At 36.3% G+C, this 14,762-nt stretch overlaps 2 protein-coding genes across 2 annotated transcripts; both read right to left on the bottom strand.

Moving 5' to 3' along the window:
* Nucleotides 1–6,476: 6,476 nt before the first annotated feature.
* LOC109004460 lies at nucleotides 6,477–9,419 on the bottom strand. The gene is made up of 2 exons (XM_035686167.1): nucleotides 9,017–9,419; nucleotides 6,477–7,726 (listed from the first exon to the last, which is right to left on the bottom strand). The coding sequence occupies exon 2, from the start codon at nucleotides 7,328–7,330 to the stop codon at nucleotides 6,689–6,691; it is 642 nt and encodes a 213-aa protein (XP_035542060.1). The 5' UTR covers nucleotides 7,331–7,726; nucleotides 9,017–9,419; the 3' UTR covers nucleotides 6,477–6,688.
* A 3,111-nt stretch (nucleotides 9,420–12,530) lies between these two features.
* Nucleotides 12,531–14,535, bottom strand: LOC109004504 (beta-carotene hydroxylase 2, chloroplastic-like). The gene is made up of 7 exons (XM_018983068.2): nucleotides 14,034–14,535; nucleotides 13,877–13,936; nucleotides 13,651–13,722; nucleotides 13,404–13,538; nucleotides 13,077–13,202; nucleotides 12,897–12,953; nucleotides 12,531–12,789 (listed from the first exon to the last, which is right to left on the bottom strand). Exons 1-7 carry the CDS (start codon nucleotides 14,409–14,411, stop codon nucleotides 12,718–12,720), a joined length of 900 nt encoding a protein of 299 aa, XP_018838613.1. The 5' UTR covers nucleotides 14,412–14,535; the 3' UTR covers nucleotides 12,531–12,717.
* Between the last annotated feature and the right edge of the window lie 227 nt (nucleotides 14,536–14,762).

The following is a 14,762-nucleotide window of genomic DNA, read 5'->3' on the forward strand; positions in this document are numbered from 1 at the left end:
ATACAACCCCATAACTGAGTAAAACTTCTTTCAAGCTTGAGTCTAAATTCTCTATTCCTTTGCTGATTATTTGATCCACAATCTGCAATAACATTCCTTCCCTTTCCACTGCTGTCAGCTGACATATCTCTACATCCTCCACCAACTCCAATCCGCTTGGACTCATAGCTTTCAACACAACATCCTTTTTATCATTCTCAAAAGACATTGTAAGAAGATTAAAATCCCACAATACAAGTCCAAGAGTTCTTAACCACTGCATCCACTATACTTCATCACACCCATCAAGAGTAAGCAAAAAAAAAAAAAAAAATCAGTAGCAAACTTATTCCCTTGCACCTGAAACTCCACTTCGTGAATCTTCTCACCATTAGCCACCCTTACCTCTATTATCAGTATTTCCAACTAGCAATCCAGCTTTCTTTGCAATCGTGGGATCCAATAAGTTATGAGCACTTCCTGTATCCATCAAGATCACTACAACACAATTATGCACTTGACCCTTAATCCTCATTGTTCTTGGGCTTAAAAATCCAGCAATATCATGAAGTGAAATCTCAAGAACTTCACACTCAATGTTGGAACTACTAGAACCATAAATTCATTCTATTTCCTCACCCTCAACAACTTCACCATCTTGGAACAGTTCCGTCCCTTCCATTGCATAAATTCTTGCTTTCTTGCATCAATGGCTTGGGTTCCACTTCTCATCACAGAAGTAGCACAATGCTTTTTCCCCCCTTTCTTTCATCTCAGCAGGGATAACCTTCTGTATAGGCAATGAGGGCTTAACACCATCATTTCTCTTCCACTAGATATCTTTCCTATTAGAGAAATTATTTGCAAGACTCCCACCCACTACTACTGGCATGTATGGAGCATGATACCTTACTATAATACTGCTGGTCCAAGTGCTACTAATGTAATCCTTTTGGATCTTGGCCAAACCAAAAGTTGAGTTGAGGTTATTAAGATGAAGCATTTTAACACATAGTCGAATTTTGTCTTTTAAACCACTCAAGAAGCAACTTAACTTATAATTCCCAGAGAACCCTCTTGTCCGATTTGAAATTACTTCCAATTGGGTCTTATAGGCTGCCACAGTAGTGGTCTGCCATAGTCTTGTTATTGCCTCCATTGGGTTATCATATGATGAACTCCCAAATCTTGTTTGAAATGCTTCTACAAAAGCATCCCAAGACTTAAAATTTCATATCTCCTTTGCATCTTGAAACCATATCAAAGCAATGCCTTCCTATAGAAAGAAGACATCAAGATTTTCTACCCATCAGGCATGGGATGTAAAGCAAAGTAATGATTTGCTTTATAAACCCACCATGTTGGATTCTCCCCATCAAACCTAGAAAAGTCCAATTTAATTGAGCGAAATTGCATACCACCTGATACTCTCGAATGTTCTGTGTTCAATCCTTCTTCATGCTTGTCAAAACCATGGCCATTCCAAGAATCCATCCTTCCAGCATTCATTGACTCCAACAATAGGTCCATTGACGAGTTTAATTCTTCCAACACTCCTTGATGGTCTTCTACCCTTTTTTCTTGTTTTTCTTGGTGTTATTTGAGACCAAGAGTCATTCTTTCAAACTCCTTCAATCGAGTCCCTTCAACCATTATTTCTTCAAAATCTTCCCAGAACTCTGAACTGTTTTGATGCCACTTTGTTACAAACAACTAAGAAAATGAAAGCGATAATGATTTTTTAGGAATCAGAAACCTCAAATAATTCATCTTATTTCATGATAACCCCCATTACAATAGGACAAACAAGCTTTTCAATCTTTAAGGTAAATAAGATCTTAAGGGAACTTAGTAGAGAGTGGCCTGGGAGTTCATATGACTTGTTGTAAAAAAACTGTGATCACTTCTGTGATGAGTTCTGCGAGAGACTTGGAGTGCCAAAATTTCCAGGTAAAAATGTAATCTTGGGTTCATGATGTATATACTAGTTGTTCTTGAGCTTGAATGTTTATGTTGTGCTACATTAGTTTTTGGTTATTAGTGGTATGTCAGACTTGTATCTATTGCTCCTTTGACATAGTTGATGCAATGTTTTTACTCCTTTACTACTCCTTTAAAAGGTTGGAGGGCATTGCCACCTCATATCATGGGATAAGATCCGATGATAGTGTGGCATGTAAAATTTTCCTTCTGCAGTTCCTTTCTCATTGTACGAGATTAACAAGATTTGGAAGAATAACCCTGGATCAAAACTGAATATATAATTTGTAAATGGGGAAGAAATTGTAATTTCAATAGAGTTAGGTATCGTTCTCTGTTCCTGAGAAGGACATTCAAGAATCTCTCTTCTTATTTTTATGCAATGTGTCATTGCCCAATTGGTTATTTATATAGGCCCATAGGATGAGCTTCTTGAACAGGACTCTTGTAGGCACCCTCGGCAACGAGAATAAGGCTTTCTTGAATTAAGCACAAAACATTTATTTAGTTCCCATGCTTTGCAATAATTTCAATCAGTCCATTCATTTTCTCACGTGGTATTGTTTGTGTTGTGTTGTGTCCATGCTTTGTTGTGGTATGAAGACTTTTATGCAATGTTTTGAATACCGTACCGGACGCTGTATCGGTCAAGACATTGGAACGAAATATTTCGGTACCGGTACCATTTCGAAATAGCATTTCGGGATAACATTTTGGAATGATCGATATATAAATAAATTATATATAAAAATTATATTTCAAAATAGTAGTCTATATATAAATAAATTATATATAAATACATATATATATAAATTATAAATAGTCTAATCTGAATTGAGGGTTAAAAAATAAACTTATAGTTTGAAAAAATGAAAAAAAAAAAAAAAACACTGGCCGAAATATTGGCCGGTACCGGCCGAAATTTAGGCCGGTACAGGCTGAAATTTAGGCCGGTACGACCGGTATTTTAGCCGGTATGAAATGTATATAGTCTCTGTACCGGCCGGACAGCTGGTACGAAAAATTTTGACCGTACCAGCCGGTACGAAACGAAATTCAAAACGTTGCTTTTATGTTGGTGGATTTTATATCTCCATGTTTTTGTTTTTGTGTTCATAAATAGACTGTACCTTAGAATTTTATTAAAATCCTTATTTTTTACGAAGAAATATTGTGTTCACTAGCAATAAGATCTTATTGTAAGGTTATATAACAACTAGTCGTTCTAAGATAAAAGTAGAGAAAACAAAGCAAATGACATTGAAAAAAAGTATAAAACAACATAGCAAGCTACTTGGGCCAACGAAACTATGGCATACCATCTTTGTCAAGTTTATAAAGTCTAGAAGAAATTTTTGGCAATTGCTTTAGATTATAGAAGGAAGCAGTCTCATGGTCTCACCTATTGGAGTAAGTTTTGCTATATTATTGGCTAAAGAGTTACCCTCGTAGCTGTTGTGTAACTATTAACACCCTTTTCTGGTTAAGGATATAATGTTGCATAATATTCATATTATTGCACTAAGATTCAAAATCCTGTAAACTGAACACTTCACCAATCTTAAATAAGAAACTCAGCCAACATGCCAAATCATTACAACCTAGCTTATAGGTTGTATTAAACTAGCAAAGTCTTTATTATGCCTCTAGCACTTATTGAAAACATGATCCCCTAGGTAGTGACTGTAACTACCTTTCTCTATGATTTTCCCTTGGATTCTTGATGAAAATTTGGGCAAGAGAAAGGCTACAAGGGGTGGCAGCCTTAGAAGATGTTCTCCTATCTTCTCCTTGAACTTCTTGATTGACACTTTAGGGTAAATGGGCTCTGAGGAAGTGTAAGTTTCTGGAAATTTTCGGGTAAACTTTTTTGGCTGCTTTATTTTATTTATACAGAGTTAGATAAACCCTAATAGCCTTTCATAAGGGGCATCAAACTAGCACTTCTTGTAGGTTTCTTTTTCTTTAGTTGTGTTTATGGTAAGTTTTTTAGTCCCCAAGGAATTTGGCAACTAGGTCGGTAGGCTTTCTAGGATGCTCCCTCATCTATGTCTAACTAAAACAGCTTCCTAGGCTAGTGTTAAAAGTCGACAGTCTTGAATTGAGGCTCTTAGGGTACTATAATATAGAGCATAATTTGTTATAGATTAAAGTTTTCCTACTTTGTATTTAGGGTAATGCTAGATACAATAATATGGTGTGCAATCCCCGCACACTCCATTTCAAAAAAGTGGAGTCTACTATTAAAAAAATATTTTTCTTATTGGTCATAGATTTACCTTTTTTTTTTTTTTTAAAAGAAGTACATGGGGTTTGCACACTTGTTTTTTTAATAAGTAAATGATTGTATTAATAAGAATATGCATAGCCCAAGTACACAAGATGATATACAAGAGGTAACACCTATCTAGGAAGAAGTGGAAACAAGAAAATAATGAAAATCAAGGCCATTGAAATCAACAACTTTGGCCCATAAAAACAAAGCTCTAACAAAAAATAATCTAAGCTCCTAGCACAAGTCTAGTGTGATGAGAAAAAAACCCCGTCCTTATCTAATATGCCTCCAAACTCCCACTCAAGATGCCTTTTGTACCTCCCTAGTGCTCAACCTCCCCCATATACCTCCATACTTACAATCAATTACCGACTTCCATAAAGGTTCTGGTTCCTTATTATATCGCCACAACCATTTCCCATGAATGGCCCAATTGAAAACCCTCAGATTTCTAATACCCAACTCAATAGAAGAAATTATGTTGCATACCTTATCTCATTTAACCAAGTAGAATTTAAATTCATCTCCTAGACCACCCCAAAGGAAATCATGATGAAGTTTCTCTATATGGGTTGCCACACTCGGTTGAATTGGGAATAACGATAAAAAGTAAGTTGGTAAATTTGACAGAGTGCTCTTGATTAACGTAATCCTGCCACATTTCGACAAGTACAATCTCTTCCAACCTGCCAATCTACGTTCAATCTTCTCAATTACTATATCCCATATAGGTATAGCTCTTGAGGTGGCCAAGATAATTCATGAGAAGAAAGGAAACCTTAAATCCAAAAGTGCTAGCCGGTTGATGATTGTTGCAAACGTTACCAACTGGAACCAATCCTGACTTGGCTAAGTTCAATATCAAACTGGATACAACCTCAAAACAGAGTAGAAGTGCCCTTGGTGCCTGAATCTAGCTTTGTTCTGCCTAAAAAAATATTAGAGTACCATCTGTGAACAAAAAGTGGGAAATGTTAAGAGTATCACCGACTGAAAAACCAGCAACAAAGCTACTGTTAACCAAGGCCGAGATCATTTTACTTAGCGCCTTCTATGATAATGACAAACAAGAGTGGGAAAAACGGATCCCCTATCTTAAACTACTGGAGCTGTTGAAGAAACCCACCGGACTGCTATTCACCAAAACTGAGAACTTCGTTGTTGATATGCACCACCCGATCCATGAGCTCCATCTCTTTCCAAAGCCATACCTCTTAAGCAAGTAAAGTAAGAACTCCCAATTACGTGATCGTTGGCCTTTTACATATCCAACTGACTTAAGATACCCAAATTGCCAGATTTTCATCTACTATCTAGGCATTCATTGGCAATAAGAACTAAGTCCAAACTTTGTCTACCCCTTACAAATGCGTTTTGGGGTTTCATATGATTCGCCCCAAAACCTCCCTAAGGGGATTGACAAGCACTTGGAAATAATCTTGTACACTCTATTTACAAGACTAATGGGCTGATAGTCTTTCACCTCCAATGCTCCAATCTTCTTGGGAATAAGCGCAATAAAAGTGGAGTTTAGGTTTTTCTCAAATTTTCCAACCGAAAAAGTTCTTGAAACACCTTCATTAGGTCTTCCTTCACCACATCCCAACATGATTGAAAGAACACCATAGAAAATCCGTTTGGACGAGGTGCTTCGTTTTTTACCATCGTCCTCACCACACCATGAACCTCCGCCTCTTCGAAGGGCCGCCCCAGCCAAGAAACATGTTGTTGCTTGATGGACTCAAAGGCTAGACCATTAAGCTTGGGCCTCCACACCTGTTCGGTAAGCAAATGCTCAAAGAAACTAGCAACATGTTATTGAATCACATGGCGCCTATGTGCAAATAGCGCCATCTATGTTTAGCATATCAATGGTATTAGTTCTCTTATGGGAATTGGCCACTTTATGGAAAAATTTCGTGCTTCAATCTCCTTCTTTCAACCACAATGTTCATGATTTATGGTGCCAGGAGATCTCCTCCAATAAAATAACCCTCTCTAATTCTGAAATTAACTCATTCTTTTGAGGGAATTCTTCCACAGAAAGAACTCAACCCTCCTGCACCCGCTCTACCTTCTGTAACTTTGCCAACATGGACTTCTTAGGTTTGCCTACATCACCAAAGGATTGCGCATTACAAAGCTTTAAGTTTTTTCAAACTTTTACTTTGTCCGCAAAAACGGAATTAGGGTTTTCATGAATCTGGTTACTAAATTCAATGTAAACTTGTTGCCCCAAATCTCAATGAACTGAATATAAACTGAAGCTTATAAATAGAAGACGAATAAGCATTGTTCAATATAGCGCAACACTTTTTAAACATTGTTCACAATAAGCAACGCATGTATCCAACTAACAACAAAGGACTCGTTTATGGAAAATATAAACAGAATAATAATAATGATATGCTACCGAAACTCCTGTAACTGGAGATACTTCTGTAGCTGTGCATTCTATCCCCTTAACATTCCATTCAGGACAATCGTGTCTTCGTGAGCATCCTCTGCGATCTGGAGGGATGAAACAGCCTGTGCTGCAATAAGACCAGCTGAGAATCCCGTAGTTTCCCAACCTGCTTCCTCAAAATATGGGGCAGGAAAATCCCTTGCAAAAGGCCCAGATGAGAATGACCAGTCACCCCTCTCCAAGCCACCCCATTTACATCCAGATATATACGGATTAGAAACCCACCCAATCCTTTCAAGCGGGTGCTTGTCAGAGTCCTGATAAGAAAAGCCTGATCTCTTACCACTCACAAATAGGTCAATGTTATCAGGAATATCCCAAGGATTGAACCCTTCATCTTCTTTCAGAACAACCTTACATGAATCATCTGAGTCTTCACCAAGTAAGACATGCAAAGCAACAGCCTCAGCAATTGCAGCACCCTCTTCATCAAGCCTTTGTTGTTCTTCTTTCTTTTTCTGTTTCTTCTTTTCTAGTTCAGAAATGATGGCTGCAGAAGTAGCAAGGGCTTTCTCCAAGCGCCTCTTTTTCTTCTCAGCCTGTTTCATTCGATCAACCTCATCCTTCACCTGCTTCTTTTTCCCTTTCCTCACAACAGGTTGCACTTTATTAAATCCCATGCAATCCATGAAAACTACCAAACTAATCAGTCACCTTTCCTCCACTTCTATTCTAAGTAAATTCCTCAAAATTCATACATTTCCCTTTTTTTGTTGATACAAAGCAAAGTATAATAGAATATGGTGCAAAACACTAATATAAGGTGATAGCACTGATAACTACACCCACTCGGGAATGTAGGAATACCTCATTTTACGAACAATGCAGTCCCAGACAGAAACAACAGGAGACAACAGAAGAGCAGAATTATAAGCACTAACAGATCCATCCGTTGGCACCATTCTTCCTAATTTCCCACAACCCTTGCATTTACCCATTCTTTGCACCAAAAGAACCAATAAACTTATAAAAATTGTTAATGCAACAACTATCTTCTGGTCCAAACAGCTCACATGCCTCCCCCACTGCAATGTAAATGAAGATTAAGCATGTAAGTCAAGGAGTTGAGATAGCAAAACCACTGAGCTGCTTATCCACACATGCAAACATAACAACTGTGAACCAAAGTTTTGAGTTCCGTTCCGGTTGAGGCACTAGAACGGAATATTTTGGAACCGGTATGTTTCTGTATACCGTTTCGGGATAGACATTATATGGATAAATTATATATATATATTTATATATAACTATATTCCAAAATAGAACCAATAAAGTCTTAAAAGCATACATACCTGATAAACTTAATAATACTTCTCAATAGCAATACTTGACATTTATATACTCCCACGTAATGATTAAAAAAAAATGAATCAGGTCAAAAACCAACAACAGCAAGTTAGCAACAACTTTACCTAGAATTTAATTTGTACTTTTCCATCACCATGATCTCAAAGACTCAAACTCCACCATCTAAAGTCAGAAACCGACACAAACCAAAACAGACCATAGAAATAGAGGTTTAAGTGACAAAATAGACCATATAACAGACCATGATCTCAAACTAACAGCATGACGGAAAGGCTTCAATAAAATCAGAGGTTTGTATTTCCAAAACAGATCATAAAGCTCCTAAATCAAATACACCAGAACTCTCACTTTCTTTTATGAGTTTTATGTGCGGCAAGAGAAAAAATGCAGCATATAATGTTGATGATTATTATTATTTGGGTCAAGAAGTCAGTATGTGGGAATAATTGACCAAGAGCAAGCAAGGACTTCTGATCCAAAGATGCAAGACGCAGGATAAAGATTACTTTAATTGGGTGGGAATCAGTAATTAATTTGAATTATATATATATATATATATATATATTGAGTAGTACTCGATCAGTCCCCTAAATCTCCCAATTATGCACTATATATACTAAAAGATCGAGCATGGATTCCAGCTTAAAGCTAATAATTACTTCGACCTTGTATATATATATATATATAGTAGGGTTCCTTCATAATGTTGATGATGGACCAGATTCAACTGATCATATTTATTCAGATTCGTATGAATTTTTCTGCGATGATAATTAATCAGATCTTAACAGCATACTAGCATAGTCCCCTCCACCTCTCCCCATGGCCATTTCTGTTCTGATCTTATAAGCATTGCATACAAATAACAAATTACAAAGTAATCTCAGGAATTATCAAGGGGCTCTATTGGGTTCTTGATCAATTAAAAAACCATAATAGCATGCACATCAATCTCAAATTCTCAATAGACAGAGCAAAAAGGGGATCTACAGCTAATAATCTAATACCTGCAAAGACGTAAGGGGGATCTACAGGCTACGGCAGAGTCCAAGACACAAGCTGCGGCGGTGGAAGTGGCCTCGTCGCGTAGACGCCGGTCGTCGGAGTGTGGAGAGTGGAGAGGCGACAATCACATACAAAACCTAGGGCTTGATCTTTTACCCTTTAATCCAATACGCACAAATATAAATAAACCAAATTCGCAGGAGAGGAAAAGATGCAAAAATAAGAAGCCTGATTGGAATGGTAGAGGGATACAGAAACTGGAAGCTTTCTATGTGGAATGATAGAGGAGGAGCGTTTAGGGTTTGAGTTTAGATCAAGAGAAAAGTAATTTGGGTAGGAAAATAAAGAGAAACAGTGAAAGAGATAATATAACTGATCACACAGTAGAGGTTAAAGAGTAATCGTGTCAAGTAAGAATGTAATATTGACACGTTTCTTGTTGTGGGACTAGGAAGGAAGATGACGGAAAAGATAACGGTAAAATGGCGAATCTGACTTCTAAAGCTTTGTTGTTTTAATAATAATTTAAGTGGCAATTTTTAACTCAACCTCTGATTAATTGTTCAATTTTTTCAAGTTACTCAAATTTATACATTTAATTACTTAGATACTTTTCCTACATATATTATCAATATTTATTTACCATAAATAATAACTCGGGCCTTGGAGATTTTTTTATTTTGTACATTTAAAAATTAATAAACTCAATTAATGCTTATTTTTCTAAATTTTCAATGGCTTTCAATAAATTTCTAAACCAATTTTTATTTAAATATTGTTAATCACTATTTGAACAAAACAAAGCCTTCAACCAGTTTACATATCCGTTCGAACGAAAAATTAATGTTCAAATGAGATATCTATCTCCCTCACTAGAATTGTATATAACTTCCCATCACAACTATCGCTCAAACTATTATCTTAACATTTGAATGTAAAGTACCATATCGTTGAATGGTCTCAAACTCAATTCGAATGAGAAATTTATATTCAAATCATGTGTCAAACTCCTTCCCACAATGATTGTTTGAACTATTACCTCAACATTCGAATTTAAAATATCATAGCATTTGAAGGGATTATAATACATTCATAAACGGGTTATGTCATATCAATCTGTTATTTTAATGAGTCGGTTAGTATTTAGAAATCTAATATGTTAAGCTTAATGAGTAGTATTCGGGTTGATCCATATCTTATAATATGCACGACTTGACATGACCCATTAATATGATTTGGCAACCCTAAAATCTTTGGTCCACCATAAAGATGAAATGTTGTTTGTTATATACGATCATCGTTGACAACAGTCAATCCTATCATTTTAAGTTGCACCATTATTTCATGGTTAAAGTTAAAAAATAAAAATTCTACAGTCTTAGAATTATGTGCAGTCTGGTGACCACTAGTCACTTTCATAGTGAATCTTATTGAAAAGAAAAATCGCACAAAATTAGGGCTAACTAAAAATTCAAAAATCTGACTCCGATTCCGATTCCGATTCCGCTCCGACTCCGATAAGTCAGAGTTGGAGTCGGAGTTTCTTTCCCCCAAAAAGTTGGAGTCGGAGTCGGAGTCGGAGGTGGCATTCTACCTACTCTAACTCCGAATGTCTGACTATCAGACTCCGACTTTTCCCTTCGATTTCGATATTATACATATTTTATAAAAAATATAAGTATTTTTTATATATTAATCATATATATTTTATATAACTATAACTTATATAGTATGAAAAAATTATTATTAAATAATATACTTATACTATAATATAAATAGACTAAATTGAGCAATAATAGTTTAGTATATATAAACACCATACTATTACTACCATATAACACTAATGTATAATAACATGTAATACTAATGTATAATAACATGTAATGTTAATGTAAAATAACTAAGGTATAATAACATTTAATATTAATGTATTATGTATAAACACTAATGTATGAGTTTATAATAACATATAATACTAATGTATAATAACTAATGTATAATAACATGTAATATTAAGTCTAGTATATAATTAAATTAAAAATAAGTTAGGAACTAATATAATAACATGTAATTAAAACTACAGTATAAATTTAAAATAGGAATAAGTTAAAAATTAGTATAAAATATTATATTAATATTTAATAACATGTAATACTATAGTATAATAACAAGTAAATAAACATTAGTTAAATAGTAATTGTTAATAATAATCAATACTAACAATAAATTTAGTGACAAAAAGATTATAAAAACCATAAATAAAGAAATTTATGACTAAAATAAAGATTAAAAATTTAAAATTGATTTAGAGTTTAGTTTAGAATTTAGGAAAAAAAGAAATGGCCCAATACACTACAACAGTGCAGCCCAGCCTGCCCAAAATGACCAAAACAGAGTCAAAACAACATCATTTTTTACTCTGATTTGGTCTCAAAATGCCACACTCAATAGATCATTTCTGTGAAATCACATCACCAATAGATCATTTTCACAACCAATTATAAAAACTCATTCCGATTTTGTTGGAGTTGAGAGAGGGACACAGAGAGGTGACGAGAGAGCCTTGTAGTTTCATATATTCTCAAAACTCTGTAACATTTTCAAAGAAAATAAAAATTAAAACATCAAAACAAAAGAGAGAGAGAGACGACGGGAGAGATAGGTAGCGGGAGAAGAGAGATGAGAGGTGACGGGAGAAGAGAGATGTTCATATGTGGTCTCCAGAAGAGAGAGAAAGGCGATAGGAGAAGAGATCGGATGCTGGGTGAACGCCGATCACGGGTTAGGGTTGAGCAAAAATAATCTGTCTTGTTATCGATGATTCCGACTTGATTTTTGTGTTTATGACTCTGCAGTCTGACTCCGACTGTGAGCTGTATTTATTTCATTGTCTATCTCGTTATCAGTGTAATGTTTTATTACAACACTTACAAGTGGAGCTCTCGAGTCCTATACTTCTTCCCCTTTTTATGAGCAAGTCGCAAAATAATAATTCTTTTGGCACCAATCTTGGTTTAGGAAAAGAAGGCTCGTTTTATCATTGCTTATGTTGTTACCCAAACGCGGGTTGTAGTGAGTTTTCTCATAGATTGTCTAGTGATATTGATTTTATACAAGCTGGAGTTATGTTTCGCTTTCCTCCATTAATTCGTACTAAAGTAGAGCCATCGAATAGGTCAAATCATTTGTTGTTTTCATTATTTGTTTTGATTAGTTAGTTTGACAATTAAAAAGGAAAACTGTTAATTGGTAAAACAGGAACAAAAAAAAAAAAAAAAAGTAAAAAAAGCGCACCTTGAAGCCTTGTGCATGTAATTAGTTACCGCAAATTATGTTCCTTTTTTTTTTTACTGTGCAAATTATGTTCTTGAATCATATATATATATATATAGCTAGCTTGCTGATCTTCGCGATGCATGGTGCTTAAATATTTTTTTTATATGTAAGCTGTATTGTACGTACCTCTCTAAAATTCTTTTACACGATCGCTTCCGATCCATCGATCCTAACGCTAGCTTTTACGTAAAAACAGCAAGGGCCTCAATTAAAACCATTGACCATATCTGTATCCCTGATGATCAACAATATATATCATGCATATATATATATATGCATGATCTACGCACGTAGCCTCATATTAATCTGTGTTACAAAACGGGTTCCCATTCATGACGACTGATCGATCACTCATGAACGTCCCTAATTATCTGATCATTTGCTTCCTCCGATTAATCTCCTTTTCCAACTCTTCCGAGCCTCCCACCTTTTCCAGCTCCTGCACCCACAATTCAAACAAAATTATAAATTCATCATGAGCCACCTTCTGGGCACGCGGCTTTTAAACTTTGATCAAAATTAAACATTTGAATCAAAAGAGCCTACCTCAGGTCCCAAGAAAAAACCGTATGGCACACCATGGAACTTTTCAGTGTGATGAAGCTACCAAAAAAAAAAAAACCCAACCTTTATTTAAAACAAAGCCATTGAAAAAAAATAAGCAAATATGCAACTTAAAGAATAAAACAGATACACGTTTAATTTGAATGGCTGGTGAATGTTTACCTGGTGAGCAGCAGCGACCTTTCTGAAATAGGGCACGTTGGCAATTGGCCCAACTGGGAATCTTTTATGGACCAGACCATCGTGGACAAACATGTAGGCCATGCCGAACACTGTAATGCCAAGACCCTGTTCAAAGACCAAAACAAAAATTGTCAATACGAGAAACTAACCGAGTTCTTTTCGTCACAAAAAGTCATTTGGCAATCCCCAGTACGTAATAACGTATGATTTCTTTTGTTGGACGCGTGTAAATATTATTATCAGACCCTTAATCGAGACAATGAAAGATAACGTGTGTGTGTGTGTGAGGGAGAGAGAGAGACTTACAGCACCAAAACACAGACCAGGTACAAGGCCTTTGTGGAAGAAACCATAGGAAAGGAGACCAATGGCTGGGCCAGCGTTGATGATGGCAAAAACGTCGTTGAGCTCGAACGGACCTTCCCTAGGTCGATGGTGGGACTGTCGATAAAAGCAAAATATTAGGAATCTCTTCAGCCTTTTGTCTAATTATGTTCTGCAAAATTGAAGATAAAGAAGGCAGGCAAGAGCAACTGAGAAGTCGAAAACAAACCTCATGCATATGCCATAAGGAAGCGTGCCATAGAGCTTTGTGCGCCCACCTTGCCCAAAACTCCATACCCACCTGAGAATATTCAAAATTACCAGTTTAATTCACCACCAAAATCACCCAAAAACTACAACTTCTGATTTCAACTTAATCATCCCAAATTATCCCATAAAGTTTCTTTTTTTTTTTAAAAAAAAAAAGAAAAAGAAAAAACAATAAAGGAACTCACAGCAGCACCCACAGAGAGAGCAAATGTACCAAACATTTCAGACAAAGGCACCTCGCCACCCTGTACCAAAACAAAATCCATTTAGCAGTACATTAACATACACAAATTAACTACCCTTCAAGAAAGAGACAGAAAGACGGAGAGGAGGAGGAAGTACCTCCATTTGCCAAGAAAATCTATAATAAACAGCCATGACAGCCATGGAAGTAATACCAAGGCTAGACATGATAGCAGCTACTAGATAAGTGGACCTCTCGGATCTTTTCCCGGCCAACCTCTTAGCCGCACGAGCGGATGGGATCTGATAATTCGTACCATCGGTAGTTTCATCTTTAAGAGTCCCCAGCTGACTACTTTGTTTTTGGTCCTCCACGATGACGCAGACAGTGAAGAATGTTTTCCTTCGGGATTTGTGGATTGTTCTGTGGCGGAGAACTGAGGGAGTAAAGAGGGGAGTGGGTTTTTGTACGAGGTGGGAGTAGTGGAAGAGACGGAAGGGTTTAGTGGTCGCGGGGACGCAAAGTCCGGCCGCCATGGGAACAGATGGGGGGAGCTTCAGATTGAGACTTCGCAAAGCTCAAGTCTTAGAGAGAGACAGAGAGAGAGAGAGAGCGCGCTGTGGGGCCCGGCCGCCAGGGACTATTGTGGAGAGTGGTGGCGTTTGCAGTGAAGAGTGAAACGTTATATACACGGAGACCACACATCCCACCGGGCCCTGTAGGAATAAAAGACTCACGTGGAATGGAGAGTCGGTGGAGTAATCCCTCGAAATAAGTATTTTTGTACAGTAATTTTTATTATTATTTTTAAATGTAAAATATTGATATAATTGATTAAAATAATTATTTTATATTATAAAAAGTAAAACAGTCGCACAAAAAATACG

This window comes from Juglans regia, chromosome 16 (genome assembly GCF_001411555.2).
Source record: "Juglans regia cultivar Chandler chromosome 16, Walnut 2.0, whole genome shotgun sequence".
Lineage (NCBI taxonomy): Eukaryota > Viridiplantae > Streptophyta > Magnoliopsida > Fagales > Juglandaceae > Juglans > Juglans regia.

Coding starts and splice junctions, on each gene's coding strand:
- LOC109004460 (XM_035686167.1), bottom strand. CDS start 7,330: ATGGATTGCATGGGATTTAATAAAGTGCAACCTGTTGTGAGGAAAGGG.
- LOC109004504 (XM_018983068.2), bottom strand. CDS start 14,411: ATGGCGGCCGGACTTTGCGTCCCCGCGACCACTAAACCCTTCCGTCTC. Junction 13,937..14,033: donor GATTTTCTTGGCAAATGGAG/GTACTTCCTCCT, acceptor GTTTTGGTACAG/GGTGGCGAGGTGCCTTTGTC. Junction 13,203..13,403: donor CTGGTCTGTGTTTTGGTGCT/GTAAGTCTCTCT, acceptor GTCTTTGAACAG/GGTCTTGGCATTACAGTGTT.